Genomic DNA, 18,401 nt, shown 5'->3' with positions numbered 1-18,401 from the left:
CTAAGTGAAAGAAGGCAGTCAGAAAATGCCACATATTGTATGAGAGCAGTAATATCAGATGTCTAGAATAGGCAGATCTATAGAGACAGAAAGCAATTGCCAGGAGTTGAAGGGAAGGACGGGTGGGGACTTGTTTCTAATGATTGTGGGTTTCTTTGGGGATGATGAAAATGTTCTAAAGTTGTGTAGTGGTAACAACTCTATGAATATACTAAAAACCACTGAATTGTATACTTTAAAGGGGGTGATTTTTTTAAGCTTTTTATTTTACATTGGAGTATAGTTGATTAACAATGTTGTGTTAGTTTTAGGTGTCCAGCAAAGTGATTCAGTTATACATATACATGTATCTATTCTTTTTCAAGTTCTTTACCCATCTAAGTTGTTACATAATATTGAGCAGAGTTCCTTAAAGGGGGGGATTTTATGATATGTGAATATTATCTCATTAAAGCTGTTAAAAAAATAACAATTTAATTGAATACTATTTTCTTCCCTCAGCAGATTTCTCTTAATAAAGAGGAAAATTAGTGTTTGTTTAGCCAGAAGAGTGAGAGAAGATGAGTCAAACGAGACTTTTTTCTTTAAAGATGAATGATGGATTCTTCATGCCTATGCTGGGATTGGGCACTTCTGCCCCTCCTCAGGTAATCAGAATGGTATTGGAGATGGAGGAGTAGCAGACTTGGGTCCTGATCAAGACCAGTCACTGTGTGAATTTGGGAAATTCAGATGGACCACACTTTCTTAATGTGTAGTACGCTTCTCTCCAGGTTAGGTTATTTTGTGCATTGTCAGTGCTTTTCAAATTTTAATAGGCATGAAAATACCTGAGGATCTTGTTTAAAATGCAGACTTTGGGGCTCTGCCCACAAAGGTTCTGATTCATTCGATCTGGGATGAGTCTCAAAAATCCACATTTCTAACGAGCTGGCAAGTGATTCTGATGCTATAGCAAGAGATACAGAAGTTCTTCATCTTTCAGCAATTCAGGGGTGGGTCCATCTTTTCCCTTTATTCTCATTTGCTGTCCAGTTGTAGCCATTCCACAGTAGATTAGAATCAGTGAAACCCAGTTGTCTTGATTACCACGTATCAGAGATGTTGCCACAAATTTCTTGTGATGAAGTTTCTCTGTAATTTCTAATGTCCAAGTTGTCCCCAACCACCTCCAATCGTAGAGCATCCAGAGAAATCTCGGGGGCAAAAGGACCTGGAGAAAGAGAGACAAGATTCAACTTAGAGGGAGTTTTGGTGGTCTGAGGTGAAAATAGTCTCTTACAGGTCAGGCTGTGAATACTGTGCTGTAGGGAGAGGCATGTGGCACTTGGAAGTTCTCTCTCTGTTTGGAAGACTGAACTTCATGCTTGATTCCCAGCAGGAGAGCCAGGTGGAGTGTGATGTTGAGGTCTGTAACAAGGACACTAGCACGGACTGTTGCTTTCACTTTGACTTGGCTCTTTCATCTGTGGACAGTCAGTTCATCCCCATGGGACTGGTCAATTCATCAGGAGTTGCAAATTAAAAAAATATACCCAAAAGACCTTTTAATTACTGAGTGAAGTAGAGGGGATAATGGAGCTGTGAAAATGATAGGTAACTTCAGAAGTCCAGCCTGGTGGTCCAGCAGAACAATAGGCAGCTAAGAAGAATAACAAAATTGTGAAGGAGAATATTAGCTAAGGATGAACTTAGTAACCAAAGAAGGAATGAATTATAAGATATTTTTAAGTGAAAAAAAAGAGGGTTTTTTTTTGTTTTTGTTTTTTACATTTTAGTTCTTCCTCAAATGTTGTTTGAAGTGTTTCTCCAAGTTTACAAAGGTAAATCACAAATTTATTCTCTCTGAAGTTACATCTTCATCGCTTTGATCATTTTTGGGCATTGGATTTCCGGGTTGAAACCAGTTTAATGATCTCTTACAGAGTGAGTTAATTTAGAAAGGTAAATCTATATATTGTGTAAATCTATACATGTATATAGTGTAAGTCCAGAAATAGAGAGTTCATGATGTGATGTGCTGGGACCAGCTCATGAGCTCAAAGATTCAACTGTAAGAGTCTTTTCCCAGCATCGGTTGCGTGAAATTAGCAATGGTGGGAATAGTTCCACCATAGAAACTGGCTAATACTACAAATCAGGACTCTTTCAGAGTCAGTTGTTAAATATTTACTGCCGGTCATAGGTCAACATTAAGCTTTGTCACCACTAGCTCTTAACCCTTAGAAAAACAATGGGTTCTGCTGACTAGCTCTGCTTATGGAATTGGTCATCTGTTCCTGAATCAAGTAGGTCTTTATCTTTTCATGCTCTTCTAGGTTGCTAAGAGTGAGGTAGAAAAGGCCATTAAGAGAGCAATCGACGTAGGCTACCGCCATATTGATTCAGCTTATATGTACCAAAATGAAGAAGAAATTGGGAGAGCCATCCAGATGAAGATTGCAGATGGCACTGTGAAGAGGGGTGACTTATTCTACACTACAAAGGTATTGTGTATAGTCGCATATGTATCTGTGGAAGCTCACTCTTAGCTGAATCATTTCTTGGCATATGTCTTTTCTCATTGGTTTAATTCTCATTCACTCTCAGACCTTGAACTATGAGAAGGCTGGTTTGGAACAGCTGGATAGGAATGTGGGTTCTGTGGTCAGACTTGCTATATTTGAATCCAGGTTCTGCCACTTACTTACCTTGGACAAACTAAAGTCTGTCCCTTAGTTTCCCAAGCTGTAAATGAAGATAACAATATTTGTCTCACAGGATATTTATGAGTATTACTTCAAAAAAATACATGTAAATCTTTAAAAATATTTAATGTATTTTAAATGTTCAAAAATACTAGCTGTTATTATTATCATATGTTTTCAAACTCAGGGATGGATTTGGCTTTTCCAACTCTGTTATACTCAAGTTTTGATGAAGCGACAATCTTTCTTAGCTGTAGTGTGAGGTAAAGCAATTTCGTCAGAAAGTGTAGGCTTTTGGAAACTACAATCAAATTTTAGTTTTTTAATATTCTATATATTTGACTTTGTGAAATTTCTTAACCAAAAAAAGTCTTTTAACCTCTTTAAGTCTTAGTCTTTATATCTCAGTCTATTGCACTGTCAATAGACATTTATTTCTCTTTCCTATGAGGTAGGAAAAATAATATAATACCACGGAACTGATATGAGGATAACATTCATGTTTATAAAAGTATTTCTAATGCATTTTTTAAACTTTCAAGCCATTTTTACTAATATAATTTATATCCACTGATATCATATCTGAAACAAATAAAAGAACTTAGTATTTAAGTTGGATTGGAAATGGAACACAAGAGGAATTTTCCCCATCGTGTTCATTGAACTGACTACTGCTAGAAAAAAAGCATTTGAATTTGAGGTAAAGTAGCCCAAGAGGAGGGAGTTGGTGTCCATGATAGTGAACCCTATACTGGTCTATGAATGGATATTTCTTCCTTCTAGCTCCAGAATGTGAATCTCTCCACACGACTTTGTTTAGATGAGGTATTGCTAGAGCACTACCCTCTTAACTCTCAGCTTTAATCTTCTTTACATGGGATCCGTTTGTTTCCTTACCTGTAGTTATTTTGATGGATTTTCCTTAGATTATTACTTCCTAAAATGAAGTAACTAAAATGCCCCCCCCCCCCAAATTCCTAAAGGGCCTAGCTTTCTTTGGCAAACCTAACAACTGAATGCAGCCAAGATAGAATTTCCTGAATCACAATCACTTGATGTGCTTGTTTCAAATGCAGTTTCCCAGGGACCTCCCTGGTGGTCGGGTGATTAAGACTTCCCCTTCCAATGCAGGGGGTGTGGGTTCAATCCCTGGTCAGGGAGCTAAGATTCCACATGCCTTGGGGCCAAAAAATCAAAACATAAAACAGAAGCAATATTGTAACAAAATTGATAAAGACTTTAAATATGGTCCATATAAAAAATTCTTAAAAAAGTGAAAAATAAAATGCAGTTTCCCAGCCCAGTCTCCAGATATTATAACTTATGATGTTTGAGGGAGAACCCAGGGATATATCTTGCACAAACAAACCAAATAATTCTTTTTTGTATTTTCAGTTTTGAGAGCATCTGTGTAAGACCATATTTTAACTTTCTACCATGCTTTCTTAATTCAATGTGAAAATCAGCTATGATGATAAAGAATCCTGAGCTTCACAGGATGACTTGTCACTTCCCAACGACCACGAGCGGGTTTTTGGTTGTTGTTGTTTATTTGCCATTGTATTAATCTCTCCTAAATATTCTTAAATAATCCCACCCCACTTCTCTTTCCACCACTGCAGTTGTGGAGCACCTTTTTCCGTCCACAATTGGTCCAAACTTGCCTGGAAAGCTCACTGAGGAAACTTCAACTGAGCTACGTGGATCTTTATCTTATTCATTTCCCAATAGCTATGAAGGTTAGCGAAAGTTATTTTACTTTGGTTATCAACATCATTAGTAGCTAAATAAAAAGAGGATATAGTTTGTGAAAATGAGAAGAATCATATATAATACTTTAATATTCTCTCTTTTTGTTTTTTCTTTTTTCTGCAACTATCCCTATCCCAGTTTATTATTCCAGCCCCAGACTGATGGGTTTACTGGTTTCAATGTATTTGCCTTGATCTTGTGGACAACTATGTATATTTTCAAGTCCCTGTACTCTTGAATTTCAACCTCATGCCCACTGGTGTCTGGGGAACGTGCCAGTGTAGAGACCTGTGAAGGCACAGAAAATTTAAGGAGGATGAGACTCAGCCCTTGATATGGTGACAAGTCCCTCTCTCAAAAGACCACCTCCAGGTGGAAAGCAGGGATGGAAGAGCTTTATCCCACAAGGATCTGGGACAAAGGAGCCCATTCAGCTATGGTACCACTCTGGGCTCTCACTAGGATGGGGTCTTGGGTATCTCAAGTTGTCCTTGACACAAACAATATTTATTAAACCTTTAGGGGTTAAAAACATTTCTAGGAACTGTACTTTCTCAATGTACTACCATTCCTTTCAAGAATAAGGATAGATGGTTCCATTAGCCTCAAGGTCTAAAGGCTCCAAACATATTGGCTGAGGCCAGACATAGCTTGATCCAACCTCTTCTTCTTTCCCATGTTCCAGCCTGGGGAGGACTTTTTCCCAAAGGACACACATGGAAACATCATTTTTGACACAGTGGATCTCTGTACCACATGGGAGGTGAGTGCAGCTCCAAAGAGGCCATGTCTCTGCACCTTGGGGCGGAGAGGACAGAAAAGGAATTGAGGAGAGGAGGATGTAGTCCAATTCTGCCCCCTGTGTAGACTTGGGCAAGTCCCTGAACGTCCCTCTACCTCAGTTTCACATTTCTTCTATTTAGTAATTCAATAAGTGGTTATTGAGTGCTTATGATTACTGAGTACTTCTAAGTACTCAAACTACATCCATGAACAAAACCAAGGTCTCTGACCCCATAGAGTGGTAGATGCTACTGGTGGGGGGGAAGGATGCAGTGGTATAAGAAAGAGTAAGGGAACTGAGTGTGCCAGGCTGGGTTTGGGGCACAGATAGGCAATTAAAAACAGAATGGACAGGGCAGGCCTCTTTGAGAAGGTGGCATTTGACCAAAGACTTGCAGGAAATTGATTAAATGGATAATGAAATTGATTAATTGATTGATGGATTAAGTAGATTAAGTGGGTATCTGGAGGAAGAGTGACGCAGGCATAAAGAAAATCAAGGCAAAGATTTTAAGATAGGAGAGAGCTTACCATGTTCAAAAACCAGCAAAGGGGCATGTGTGGCTGGAACAGAGTGAATTTGGTGGTCAATAATAGGAAATGAGGTCAAAGAGAAAACAAGGAGCTGGTGGTCTGGGAGATGGCATGGCCACTTCCTGTTTCCCAGGCTGCACCTGACTCAACCTCCATTCTCCTGGCGCTTGTTCTGATATTGTTCTATCATATTATTTTAGGTGCTAGCTAAAGATCGCACTGGATCTCTTAGCCCTGCCTTGGCTGCTTGCATTCTTACTCTATCTCCTTACCCATTTCAAAAACTATTTTATTTCTCATTCTCCTCCTATTGGCCAATTCTTGTCTTATTTACTGACAACTGCATCACGTATTGTCTCCCATCCACAGCATGCTACCATTTGTTATGCTTCTCTAGCCAGTTACTCCTCACCACCTCTTCCTCCCCAGGCCCTGGAGAAGTGTAAGGATGCAGGACTGGCCAAGTCCATTGGGGTGTCCAACTTTAACTGCAAGCAGCTGGAGATGATCCTGAACAAGCCAGGGCTCAAGTACAAGCCCGTCTGCAACCAGGTGAACCCCACCAATTGGCCCCCCAACCTCTTGTCCCTCATCATCATCTTACTCTTTTCTCACTTCAACAAAGTCACCAATGGCGCTCCCCTCTCATGTACTGTACCTTTGGACACTAGCTGCTGATGTTACTATTGTAACTGTTTTGGCACTTTTTAACAATTGAGTCGTTTTAAATTAAGGTATGTAGTTTTTAGACATATGCTATTGCACACTTAATAGACCACAGTGTAGTGTAAACATCACTTTTTATGTTTACTGGGAAACTGAAAAATATGTGGCTCCTTTATTGCAATATTTGCTTTATTGTGATGGCTTGGAACTGAACCTGCAGTATCTCCAAGGTTTGCCTGAACAGGTAGCAAATAAGCATATGAAAAATTGTTAAACATCACATATCATTAGAGATTTGCAAATTAAGACAAAAGTGAGATACAATAGTTCTCTCTAATCTGTGGGATAAGACACCTCCCCCCACCCACCACCACCACAGTGGATGCCCCAAACCATACCATGGATATTACTGAACACTATATAGACTATATTTTTTCCTATATGTACATGCCTATGATAAAGTTTAATTTTAATTAAGTACAGTAATGGGACTTCCCTGGAAGTCCAGTGGTTGACTCTGTGCTTCCAATGCAGGGGGTGCAGGTTCGATCCCTGGTCAGGGAACTAAGCACAGTAAGAGAATGTTTGATTTGTTAATTATGGTGTATCACAGTGATTGATTCGCATATATTGAAGAATCCTTGAATCCTTGGGATAAATCCCACTTGATCATGGTGTATGATCTTTTTAATGTGTTGTTGGATTCCGTTTGTTAGAATTTTGTTGAGGATTTTTGCATTTATGTTCGTCAGTGATATTGGTCTGTAATTTTCTTTTTTTGTGATATCTTTGTCTGGTTTTGGTATTAGGGTGATTGTGGCCTCATAGAACTAGTCTGGGAGTGTTCTTTCCTCTGCAGTTTTTTGGAAGAGTTTGAGAAGGATAGGTGTTAGCTCTTCTCTAAATGTTTGATATAATTCTCCTGTGAAGCCATCTGGTCCTGGACTTTTGTTTGCTGGAAGATTTCTAATTACAGTTTCAATTTCATTACTTGTGATTGGTCTGATTATATTCTCTAATTCTTCTTGGTTCAGTCTTGGAAATTTGTACAAACCATATGGTCATCTCAGTAGATGCAGAAAAAGCTTTTGACAAAATTCAACAAACTCTCCAGAAAGTGGGCATAGAGGGAACCTACCTCAACATAATAAAGGTCATATGCAACAAACCCACAGCAAACATTATTCTCAATGGTGAAAAACTGAAAGCATTTCCTCTAAGATCAGGAACAAGTCAAGGATGTCCATTCTTGCCACTATTATTCAGCATAGTTTTGGAAGTCCTAGCCAAGGCAATCAGAGAAGAAAAAGAAATACAAATTGGAAAAGAAGAAGTAAAACTGTCACTGTTTGCAGATGATAATATACTGTACATAGAAAATCTAAAAGATGCTACCAGAAAATTACTAGAGCTAATCAATGAGTTTGGTAAAGTAGCAGGATACAAAATTAATGCACAGAAATCTCTTGCATTCCTATACATTAACAATGAGAGATTAGAAAGAGAAATTAAGGAAACAATCCCATTTACCATCACAACAAAAAGAATAAAATACCTAGGAATAAACTTACCTAAGGGGCAAAAGACCTGTACTCAGAAAAGTGTAAATATAAGACCAGACACTATGAAACTCTTAGAGGAAAACAAAGGGAAACCACTGTTTGATATAAATCACAGCAAGATCTTTTTTGATCCACTTCCTAGAGTAATGACAATAAAAACAAAGATAAACAAATGGGATCTAGTGAAACTTAAAAGCTTTTGCACAGCAAAGGAAACCATAAACAAGACGAAAAGACATCCCTCAGAATGGGAGAAAATATTTGCAAACAAAGCAACTGACAAAGGATTAATCTCCAAAATATACAAACAGCTCATGCAGCTCAATATCAAAAAAACAAACAACCCAATCAAAAAATGGGCAGGAAAAAGAAAAAAGGGCTGGAGACCTATATAGACATTTCTCCAGAGAAGACATACAGATGGCCAAGAGGCATGTGAAAAATGCTCAACATCACTAATTATTAGAGAAATGCAAATCAAAACTACAATGAGGTATCATCTCACACCCGTCAGAATAGCCATCCTCAAAAAATCTACAAACAATAAATGCTGGAGAGGGTGTGGAGAAAAGGGAACCCTCTTGCACTGTTCGTGGGAATGTAAATTGATACAGCCACTATGGAGAACAGTATGGAGGTTTCTTAAAAAACTAAAAATAGAACTACCATATGACCAGTAATCCCACTACTGGGCATATACCCTGATAAAACCATAATTCAAAAAGACACATGCACCCCAATATTCATTGCAGCACTATTTACAATAGCCAGGACATGGAAACAACCTAAATGTCCATCGACAGATGAATGAATAAAGATGTGGTACATATATACAATGGAATATTACTCAGTCATAAAAAGGAACACAATTGGGTCATTTGTAGAGATGTGGATGGACCTAGAGTTTATCATACAGAGTGAAGTAAGTCAGAAAGAGAAAAACAAACATTGTATGTTAATGCACATATGTGGAATCTAGAAAAATGGTACAGATGAACCTATTTGCAGGGCAAGAATAGAGACACAGACGTAGAGTACAGACATGTGGACATGTCAGGTGGGGAAGGGGATGGTGGGATGAACTGGGAGATTAGGATTGACATAGATACACTACCATGTGTAAAATAGGTAGCTAGTGGGAACCTGCTGTATAGTACAGGGAGCTCAGCTCGATGCTCTGTGATGACCTAGATAGGTGGGATGGGGGGCGGGGAGATCCAAGAGGGAGGAGATATATGTATACATATAGCTGATATATGTATACATATAGCTCACTTTGTTTTACAGCAGAAACTAACACAACATTGTAAAGCAACTATACTCCAATAAAAAAAAGAGAGAGAGAGAGAATATTTGAATGGCCAGCATCACTAATTTTGTGTTTTGGGGACATTACTAAGTAAAATAAGGGTCACTTGAACACCAGCACTGCGATACCACAACAGATGATCTGATGGCTGCTAAGTGAGCAACAAGCTGGTAGCATATAGAGTGTGGGTACATTGAACAAAGGCATGATTCCTGTCTTGCGTGGGATGGGGCAGGACAGCACAAGACTTCATGACACCATTTAGAACAGTGTGAAATGTAAAACTTATGAATTGTTTATTTCTGGAATTTTCCATTTAATATTTTCAGACCATGGTTGACTGTGGGTAGCTGAGACCACAGAGAGAAAAACCACAGATGGGGTGGGGCCACCCTCCTGCCATGTACCTGTTAAAAGTGTCCAAATCCAGAACACTGACAACACCAAATGCTGGTGAGGATGTGGAGCAACAGGAACGCTCATTCATGGCTGATGGAAGTGCAACATGGTGCAGCCACTCTGCAAGACAGTTTGGCAGTTTCTTGCAAAACTAAACATACTCTTACCATATGATCCAGCATTGTAGTCCTTGGTATTTACCCAAAGGAGCTGAAAACACACAAACCTGAACATAGAGTTTTATAGCAGTTTTATTCATAATTGCCCAAACTTGGAAGCAACCAAGATGTCCCTCCATCCCTCCAGAGGTGAAAGGATAAACAAACTCTGGGACAGCCTTACAATGTAATATTATTTAGCAATTTAAAAGTGAGCTATCAAGCGAGAAAAAGACATGGAGGAAACTTAAATGCATATTGTTAAGTGAAAGAAGCCAATCTGAAAATTCTGCCTACTGTATGATTCCACCTCTATGACATTCTGGAAGAGGCAAAACTATGGAGACAGTAAAATGATCAGTGCTTGCCAGGGGTACAAAGGGACAGAAGGGTGGATGAATAGGTGGTACACAGGGGAAATCTTAGGACAGTATAACTATTATTCTGTTGGATGTTGTAATGAAAGATACACATCATCCATTTGTCAAAACCCATAGAATTTACATCACAAAGAATGCACCCTAATGTAAACTATGGGCTTTACTTAATAATAATCTGCCAATATTGACTCATCAATTTAAATAAATGTACCATACTAATGTAAGAGGCTAATAATAGGGGAAATTGGAGAGGGAATGAAGGGAAATATGGAAACTGTACTTTTTGTTCGATTTTTTCTGTAAAACCAAAAGTGCTCCAAAAAAAAAAAAAAGAAAGAGGAAGGAAGAAGGAAAGGAAGGAAGGAAGGAAGAAAAGGGAAGAAAGAAAAGATCAGTGGTTGCAAAGGGTTCATGGGGAGGGAAGGAGGGATGAACAGGTAAAGCACAAGACATTTTTAGGCACTAAAACTATTGTGTTTGGTGCACCATGGGTACAGCTGTGGATGACGGTCACTTGCTGGCCCAAGTTCCTGGTATTTCTAAGTATTTCTGGTGCCGTGAATCTGTATTCACTGTATGTTCCTTGTAAATTTGGTGCTGGCAATCCTGCTGGTCCTACACTCCAATACTTCTGCTTGGCAATTTACAGGTGGAATGTCACCCTTACCTCAACCAGAGCAAACTGCTGGAGTTCTGCAAGTCCAAGGACATTCTCCTTGTTGCATATGCTACCTTGGGGTCTGACTTAAGGAAAAAATGGTAATGATCTCTATAAAGGTATTCCGACCCTAGATGCTGTGCCTTCTGGAGACATCTCTCAACGTCTGGAGGAAATTAAGTATAGTCAAGAGAAATCATCCATCTTTGCAAACCCTTTACCTAGCCTACATTGTGAGGACTCAATAAAACATTATTGAATAATAAAGTAATTATTACTGATTAAAATGTTCATCCAATTCAAAAGGTTTGGATTTAAAGAGTGACAAGGTAATTCCAAGCCATGATTCTGACACTTAGCAGTTGAGGGATATGAGACAAGTTACAACTTCTGTAAGTTTTAGTTTCTTTATCTCTTCAAGAGGAATATAGATGTGTACCTTTTAACAGTTGAGGACAAAATGGAGACAATTAGTTGAGAGCATTTTTTGCAATAGCAAATTCTTATAAAATTCTTGGTTATTATGATGGTGGTCATTGGGTCTTACTGTGGACAACAATTTTGTCTTCTTGACTTATTCAATCTTTTACTAAGTTTCTCAGAAATGTTTAAAAGATGAAAAAACTACCCGATTTTCCCTTTCTTTCCCTTGTCCTTCTTTGGATTTACCAAAAGAAGCCAAAGAAATATTGAGACAACCAGAAGGTAATGAGGAAGATTCTAGAGGATCAACCACCCCTAGCCTGAATGAACTATCCCCAAGTAGAATGGATACACAACCTCAGACACATAGCACCTCTGCCTCCCTCCCAGGGTGAAAAAGGACAATCCAGTTCTCCTGCAGGATCCAGTACTCAACGCCATTGCTGAAAAGCACAGGCGAACTCCAGCCCAGGTCACCCTGCGCTATCAGCTGCAGAGAGGGGTGGCTGCTCTGGCCAAGAGCTTCAATGAGAAGAGGCTCAAGGAGAACTTCCAGGTACCTGCTAGGGTTTGGGGCAGTAGGGGGCTGACAGAAGCACATCGTTTTCCCTGGGATGGGTTACTTGGGAGGCTCCCAATGTGTATTGGGGCAAAGCTTATCTCCCTGTATATTCTATGCGTATATGTGCTATAGTTAACTGTCCTGTCCTCCAAATCCTACAAGCGAGGAGGCCTGGTGGTTGTAAAGAACAGTCGACAGAGCGTCAGGTTTGAGTCTCAGTCCTGGTTTTCACTCAGCAGTATGGCCCTGAGTAAATCATCCCTTGATTTCTTCAGCTAAAAAAATGAAGGAGTTAGCTGAAGTGAGACCTGGGCTCAAAAATCTCAAGGATTCCTTGGCTACCACCACAGCTATTCAATACAAGTCTCTGAGGGTGACCTGAATTGCTAATCTCAACTCTTTGAATGGACAAATGCCCATGACTTTTATCAGGGAATGAATCCCAAGTTCATGACAACTGTCTCATGAAACCTACATAAATTCCTACATAAATTTGTGTGTGTATCTGCATGTGGGGGGCATGTAGGGGCTGCAGTAATTGCCTCCAGGAAATTGAATTGATCTTCTCACGTTTCTGATAGGTTTTTGAATTCCAGTTGACCCCAGAGGATATGCAAAGTCTAGATGGCCTAAACAGAAACATGCGCTATTTTGAAGAAGATTCGTAAGTACCCTGTTCCATTGTAGATGCTGGGGGAGCAGGGTAATGAAGGAATTCCATTTATTCTAATCCACAAAGGGCAGGGTCTTCTCTTGCCTCTTCTTTTAGGGAAGTGGATGGAAAACATTTTTCCTTCAAGCCCTCATACCCCTGTTACTCCATGCCCCTCTGTCCTTCCTCTGCTTAAATTCCAGGATCAATCAATACGAGGACATCCTTTGCACATATTTTCAAGTCTCCTCTCTCTTCTTTGTCTTACTCATTGGTCTAAAACCTGGTTACATCCTGCTCTCTCTCCCTCTACTTCATCAGATTTCCCCTCCCCATGAGATTACTCCTAGAGGCATTGGAACATTCCCTCATCTTCAAAGAAGCTCTGTCTCAAACTGACTTCATCTGCAGCTCACCCCACCATCCCCGTTTCTCCTTTTACAGCAAAACTTCTTGAAGAAGTCCATGCTTTCTTCCTCTCTTGTCTCTCTCCCCGTTCTCTTCTGAACCCACACAAACCAGGCATTTGCCCTCCTCTCTGCCAAAGCTCCTCTTGTCAAGGTCAGCCATGACCTCCTCTTTGCTTAACCCAGCAGTGATTCTCATCCATCTTATTTTACCTAGTGGGTCACTCCTCCTAGAAACACTTTCTCAGCTATGCTCTCTTCACTGCAGATCTGGTTTCCCCTTATGCCCCATGCCATTCCTTCTCCTGGTCTTTGCAGGTGTCTCCTCATCAACCTGACCTCTTAACTTTGGAGTGACCTAAGGCTCAATCCTTGGACATCTTCTCTTTTCTATCCACATCCTCATCCTTGGTACTTAATCTAGTCCCGTGCTCTAAACACTGGGTAAATATACACTCCCCCAAATTATATCCAGCCCAGACCTAGGCCCTGGACCAAGACTTGTATATCCATTTGCTCTACTCCACTCAAACTTATCAAGTCTACACTTGAGCTCATGATGGTACCTGCACCCACCCCACCCCCCCAAACCCCACATACCTCACATGCTTGTATCAGAATCTTCCTGGTCAACTAAGTGGCTGCTATTTGCTCTCTCTGCTTCTGTACTTCGTCTCTGCCTGTACTCACCAGAGTGAATGAGGTAAAAATGTAGGTCTGTATATGTTAATCCCAAACTCCTAATATCCCTCCCCCAACACCTTTCCCCTTTGGTAACTGTAAGTTTGTTTTCTATGTCTGTGAGTCTGTTTCTGTTTTGTAAATAAGTTCATTTGTATCATTCTTTTTAGATTCTACATATAAGTGATATCATATGATATTTATCTTTCTCTGTCTGACTTATTTAACATATACACGCTACTACATATAAAATATATAGTATAGGGAACTCTATTCAATATTCTGTAATAACCTATATGGGAAGAGAATCTGAAGAAGAATGGATATATGTATATGTATAACTAAATCACTTTGCTGCACACCTGAAACTAACACAAAATTGTAAATAAACTATACTCCAATATAAAATAAAAATTAAGCTAAATCAAAAAAAAAAATAAATAAAAACACTACTATTTTCTGGAAAAAAAACCCCACAAAAAACAAACAAAAAAAATAGTAGGTCTGGTGGGGAAATCCTGTCTCGGTAACTGGTGGCCTGTCTTCTCACTCAGAGTAAAGGCCAGAGTCCTCACAAAACCTACGAAGTCCAGCAGGATATGGTCTCCCCATGCCTCTGCCTCTAAGTCCTGCTGTTCTGCCCCTTCTGACTCCAGTGCAGCCCAGTGGCCTCCTTGCTGTCCCCCACATGCATCAGGCCCATCTTGGGGCCTTTGCACTGTCTGTTCCCTCTGCCCAGAACGCTCTTCCTCCAAATACCTGGATGGTCACTCCTTCACCACTGTCAGTCTTAACTCAGATGGCACCTCTGTGACACCTTCTCTGTCACTTTATCTAAAAATGCAGCCCTGTACAGCCCTTCCTTCCCCTCCATCCTGCTCCCTTTTTCTCTTGGCCCACCTCCCTAATTAACATACCGTGTGGTTTGCTAACCTATTCTGTTTACTTTCTGTTTACCACAGAACGTTAGATTCGTCGGGAAGGAATTTTAAAAAACTGCCCCTCTCTGAGTAATTAGTAAATGTTTGTTGAATGAATAATATAAGAAAATGATAGACAGGGAAAAGTAAGGGACAGTGAAGAAGCAGGTAGTAATTTTTAACAATTAATATCAGTCATTTTAATCAACAATAATTATCCAGTGGTTTAGCATTGCCTACCTCGAAAATGATTACAGTAAGTCCCCTACATAAGAATGAGTCTCCTTCCGAGAGCGCATTTGTAAGTCCAACAAGGTTAGCCTAGGTACCCAATTAACACAATCGGCTATACAGTACTGCACTGTAATAGGTTTATAATACTTCTCACACAAACATACATAACAAATAAACACAAAAAATAAAGAAAACATTTTTAATCTTACAGTACAGTACCTTGAAAAGTACAGTAGTACAGTACAACACCTGGCATCCAGGGGCTGGCATCGAGTGAACGGGCAAGAAGAGTTACTGCCTGCAGGAGGGAGAGGAGATGGGAGATGGTAGAGCTGAAGGATCATCAGTAGTAGGAGACAGCGGGCAAGCTGTAATTTCACTCATGCCTGACATTGATGGAACGCACGTTCACAACTTTGAAAGTTTGCAACTTGAAGGTTCGCATATAGGGGACTTACTGTACTTTATATATACAAAGACAGTTCACTTCCTTTGCTAAAAATGGAAACCCCTGTTGAAGTGGCTTATATTATAATCACTCTATCTCTAGATCTAATATATAATTTTTCACCCAACAAAGTCATAGGTAAATTATTTCTGAGTGCTTGAAAGAAATTGAACAACAGTGATATTCTTGTCACCTTCCACATCATCACCTTGAAATATTTGTTAACTTTAGGTATTAAACCAGATTGGCACTGTTTTAAAAGAGGAAGAACTTATTTCTGCCCTCTTGGGAGTTTATAATATCAACGCAAATAGTTTATCTCTTTAAGTTGTAGAATAATATACCTAAAAAATGGAATATATTGGTTTATTTTTGTGTGTGTGCCCAAGTGCATGTAAGTATATTTATTTTTACAGTGTGTTCATTACATTGTAATACAATTGTATATGGTTGTTATAAAACTTGTTGGGTTTGTACTTGTCCAAAAAAGAAAACTACATTAATTCTCATGCTTAAGCCAGTTTAAAAGAAACCTCTCTTTACCCAGCCCAGAAACAGTTACTTGACTAAGACTCTCCCTTTATCTTTTAGACTGTCTCATCATCCAAATTATCCATTTCATGTTGAATATTAACAGCAGTGTCTGTGGTTGCTCCAGAGTTCTCAGTTTGGGGTTGATGATTGGAGGACATCTCAAGGATGAGAACGTGCCTGCTTTGTTGCATGTCACTTAGCCTGATCAGGCTGGAGTCCCTGGAGCAGGAAATAAAAATCTCTAAACCCAGTCTTTTTCCCCCGAAGTAAATAAAGATACATTTCAAACAATCCAACCTACTGCTGCTTTGGCTTTTTTGGTTTATCTGTTTTGTTTTGTTTCCCTGTATAACTGAGGTTGAAATGCTGTCAGCCCTGGAAGTGATCATAGGAGATATGGATCCCCCAGAAAAAGCTAACCATAGTATATTTTCCAAATTTTCGAAGTCTGGCTTTTCACCTGTCTGTAGTTCTTGTGTGTTTTTTCCCCTTTTGTTCTGTGAATTTGCTGCACTATATAATTTTATGAGACCTTTTAAAGGGAGCTAAAACTTAATGAATACACAATACCCCAAATGTCCAGATTTCAATAAAAAATTACTCATTATACCTAAAACAAGGCATCAAATTGAATTAAAAAAGACAAGCTACAGATACCCACACCAAGATGACTGAGATATTAGAATTATCTTACCAAGATTTTAAAGCAGCCATCATGAAACTGTTTCAACAAGCCATTACAAACATACTGGGGACAAATGAAAAAGTAAAAAGTTTCAACAAGGAAATAGTGTCCTAGCAAAGAAATAGAAGACATAAAGAAAAACCTAATGGTAATTTTAGAACTGAAAAATATAATAATAAAAATTGAAAACTCAGTGGATAACCTCAGTAGATTTGAAGGAACAAAGGAAATAAACAGTGTGCTGGAAGATAGAGCGATATCAATTACCCAGTGGGAACAAGAGAGAGAAAGTAGGTTTTTTAAAAAAAATAGGAACAGGGCCTTGGGGACCTGTGGAATAATAACAAAAGATCTAACATGCATGTGATCGGAGTGGGGAAAATAGGGAGATGTTTGTCAAAGGGTACCAAATTTCAGTTATGAGATGAGTAAGTTCTGAGGTTCTCATGTACAGAATGCTGACTGTAGTTAATAATACTGTAGTGTATAATTGAATTTGCTTAGAGAATAGATCTTAAGGGTTCCCACCAAAACAAAAACAAAAAAAGGAATCTGACAGTTGATGGATGTGTTAATTACCTTGACTGCATGTGGGGATCATTTCACCATGTATATGAATATCAGATCATCACTATCTATAATTTTAATTGTCAATTATACAACATTAAAGCTGGGGAAAAAAAAAAAGAAAGTGTGATGAATCTCATCCAATGTCCTTTCATGGAATCAACCAATAGAATTGACAATGAGGATAGTACTTTTAGTTTATAACTATTCTAATTTAAAAAATTGATTTTTATATTTATGGCACTAGTATCTACTACTTACTCTGTTAGAGTAAATCTTAAGCCTTCTAACCACACACAAAAAAGGGAGCTATGTGATGTGACGGGAGTTAACTTGATTGTGGGAATCATTTCACAATGTGCACGTGTGTCAGATCATCACACTGCACACTTAAAACACATAGTTTATTTGTCAATTACACCTCAAGAAAGCTGGAAAATTAAAGGAGGGAGTGGGGCAAAAGAGAGGGGGGAACAGTTAGAAAAGGGATTGGTGATGGAGAAGTTCTCTGTCCTAACTGTGGCCACGATTCATGAAACACATAGGTGAAAAAATTGCACAGAACTAAATGCACGCCCAGCACAAATTTGGGAAAATCTGAATAAGCTCAGTGGGTTGTATCGTTGTCGATATCCTTGTCATGACATGGGGCTGTCATCTTGCAAGATGGTAACGTTGCGGGGAGCCGAGCAGAGGGGACACGAGATTTCTCTGTATTATTTCTTTCAATAGCATGTGAATTTACAGTTCTCACAAAATAAAAGTTTACTGTAAAATGAGCAACTAGAAAATTGTCACCGGCTCCACACCTGCTCCTCCCTTTTGGATTCCTTTCTTTCTTTTTTTTTTTTTTCTGTACGCGGCCTCTCACTGTTGTGGCCTCTCCCGTTGCGGAGCACAGGCTCCGGATGCGCAGGCTCAGCGGCCATGGCTCACAGGCCCAGCCGCTCCGCGGCACGTGGGATCTTCCCGGACCGGGGCACGAACCCGTTTCCCCTGCATCGTCAGGCGCACTCTCAACCACTGCGCCACCAGGGAAGCCCTCTGTTTTATTTTGTTGGCTCTTAATTACTCATAAATAGAATTCTACTCTGCTATTTGTTGAGTGATCTGAGACCTTTTACTTTTCTACCACCTAGGCAGCCAACTGCAGGGACCCCTAGAAAATGAGGCAGTTCCCCAGGCAGGGTAAGAGGGTCTGACCTGAGTACCTGCTTCTGGGACCGATAATCTTACTAAGACTTTCTGTGCCTCAGTTTCATCACCTGTACAATGGGGTGTTAACAACAGTCCCCACCTTACAGGCTTGTGAGGATTAACTGAGAAAGTAAGTGTAAAACAGTGCCTGGTACATCATTAAAATCATACTATTAGCTGACAGTAAGTGCAAGACAGCTATT

At 39.5% G+C, this 18,401-nt stretch overlaps 2 protein-coding genes across 2 annotated transcripts in view; both read left to right on the top strand.

Moving 5' to 3' along the window:
- LOC101323272 (dihydrodiol dehydrogenase 3) overlaps positions 1–622 on the top strand; it is a 53,416-nt gene extending 52,794 nt beyond the window's left edge. Inside the window, exon 10 of the mRNA XM_073801505.1 lies at positions 502–622. The gene's annotated coding sequence lies outside the window, so the exon portion shown is untranslated. The remainder of the gene's footprint in view (positions 1–501) is intronic.
- Positions 514–16,358, top strand: LOC101323566 (aldo-keto reductase family 1 member C3-like). The gene is made up of 9 exons (XM_019933194.3): positions 514–647; positions 2,319–2,486; positions 4,310–4,426; positions 5,125–5,202; positions 6,186–6,308; positions 10,880–10,989; positions 11,702–11,867; positions 12,455–12,537; positions 15,807–16,358. Exons 1-9 carry the CDS (start codon positions 561–563, stop codon positions 15,847–15,849), a joined length of 975 nt encoding a protein of 324 aa, XP_019788753.1. The 5' UTR covers positions 514–560; the 3' UTR covers positions 15,850–16,358.
- The last annotated feature ends 2,043 nt before the right edge of the window (positions 16,359–18,401 follow it).

The sequence above is a fragment of the Tursiops truncatus genome, chromosome 2 (assembly GCF_011762595.2).
Source record: "Tursiops truncatus isolate mTurTru1 chromosome 2, mTurTru1.mat.Y, whole genome shotgun sequence".
NCBI lineage: Eukaryota > Metazoa > Chordata > Mammalia > Artiodactyla > Delphinidae > Tursiops > Tursiops truncatus.
The sequence above is the reverse complement of the archived record's forward strand: the minus strand, read 5'-3'. Positions and strand labels throughout refer to the sequence as shown.

What these genes read in the sequence shown, in the direction of transcription:
- LOC101323566 (XM_019933194.3), top strand. Translation starts at nt 561, where the DNA reads ATGAGTCAAACGAGACTTTTTTCTTTAAAGATGAATGATGGATTCTTC. An exon ending in ACTTATTCTACACTACAAAG is followed by an intron (nt 2,487 to 4,309) that starts GTATTGTGTATA and finishes CCACCACTGCAG; the next exon opens with TTGTGGAGCACCTTTTTCCG. An exon ending in CGCTATTTTGAAGAAGATTC is followed by an intron (nt 12,538 to 15,806) that starts GTAAGTACCCTG and finishes TTTATCTTTTAG; the next exon opens with ACTGTCTCATCATCCAAATT.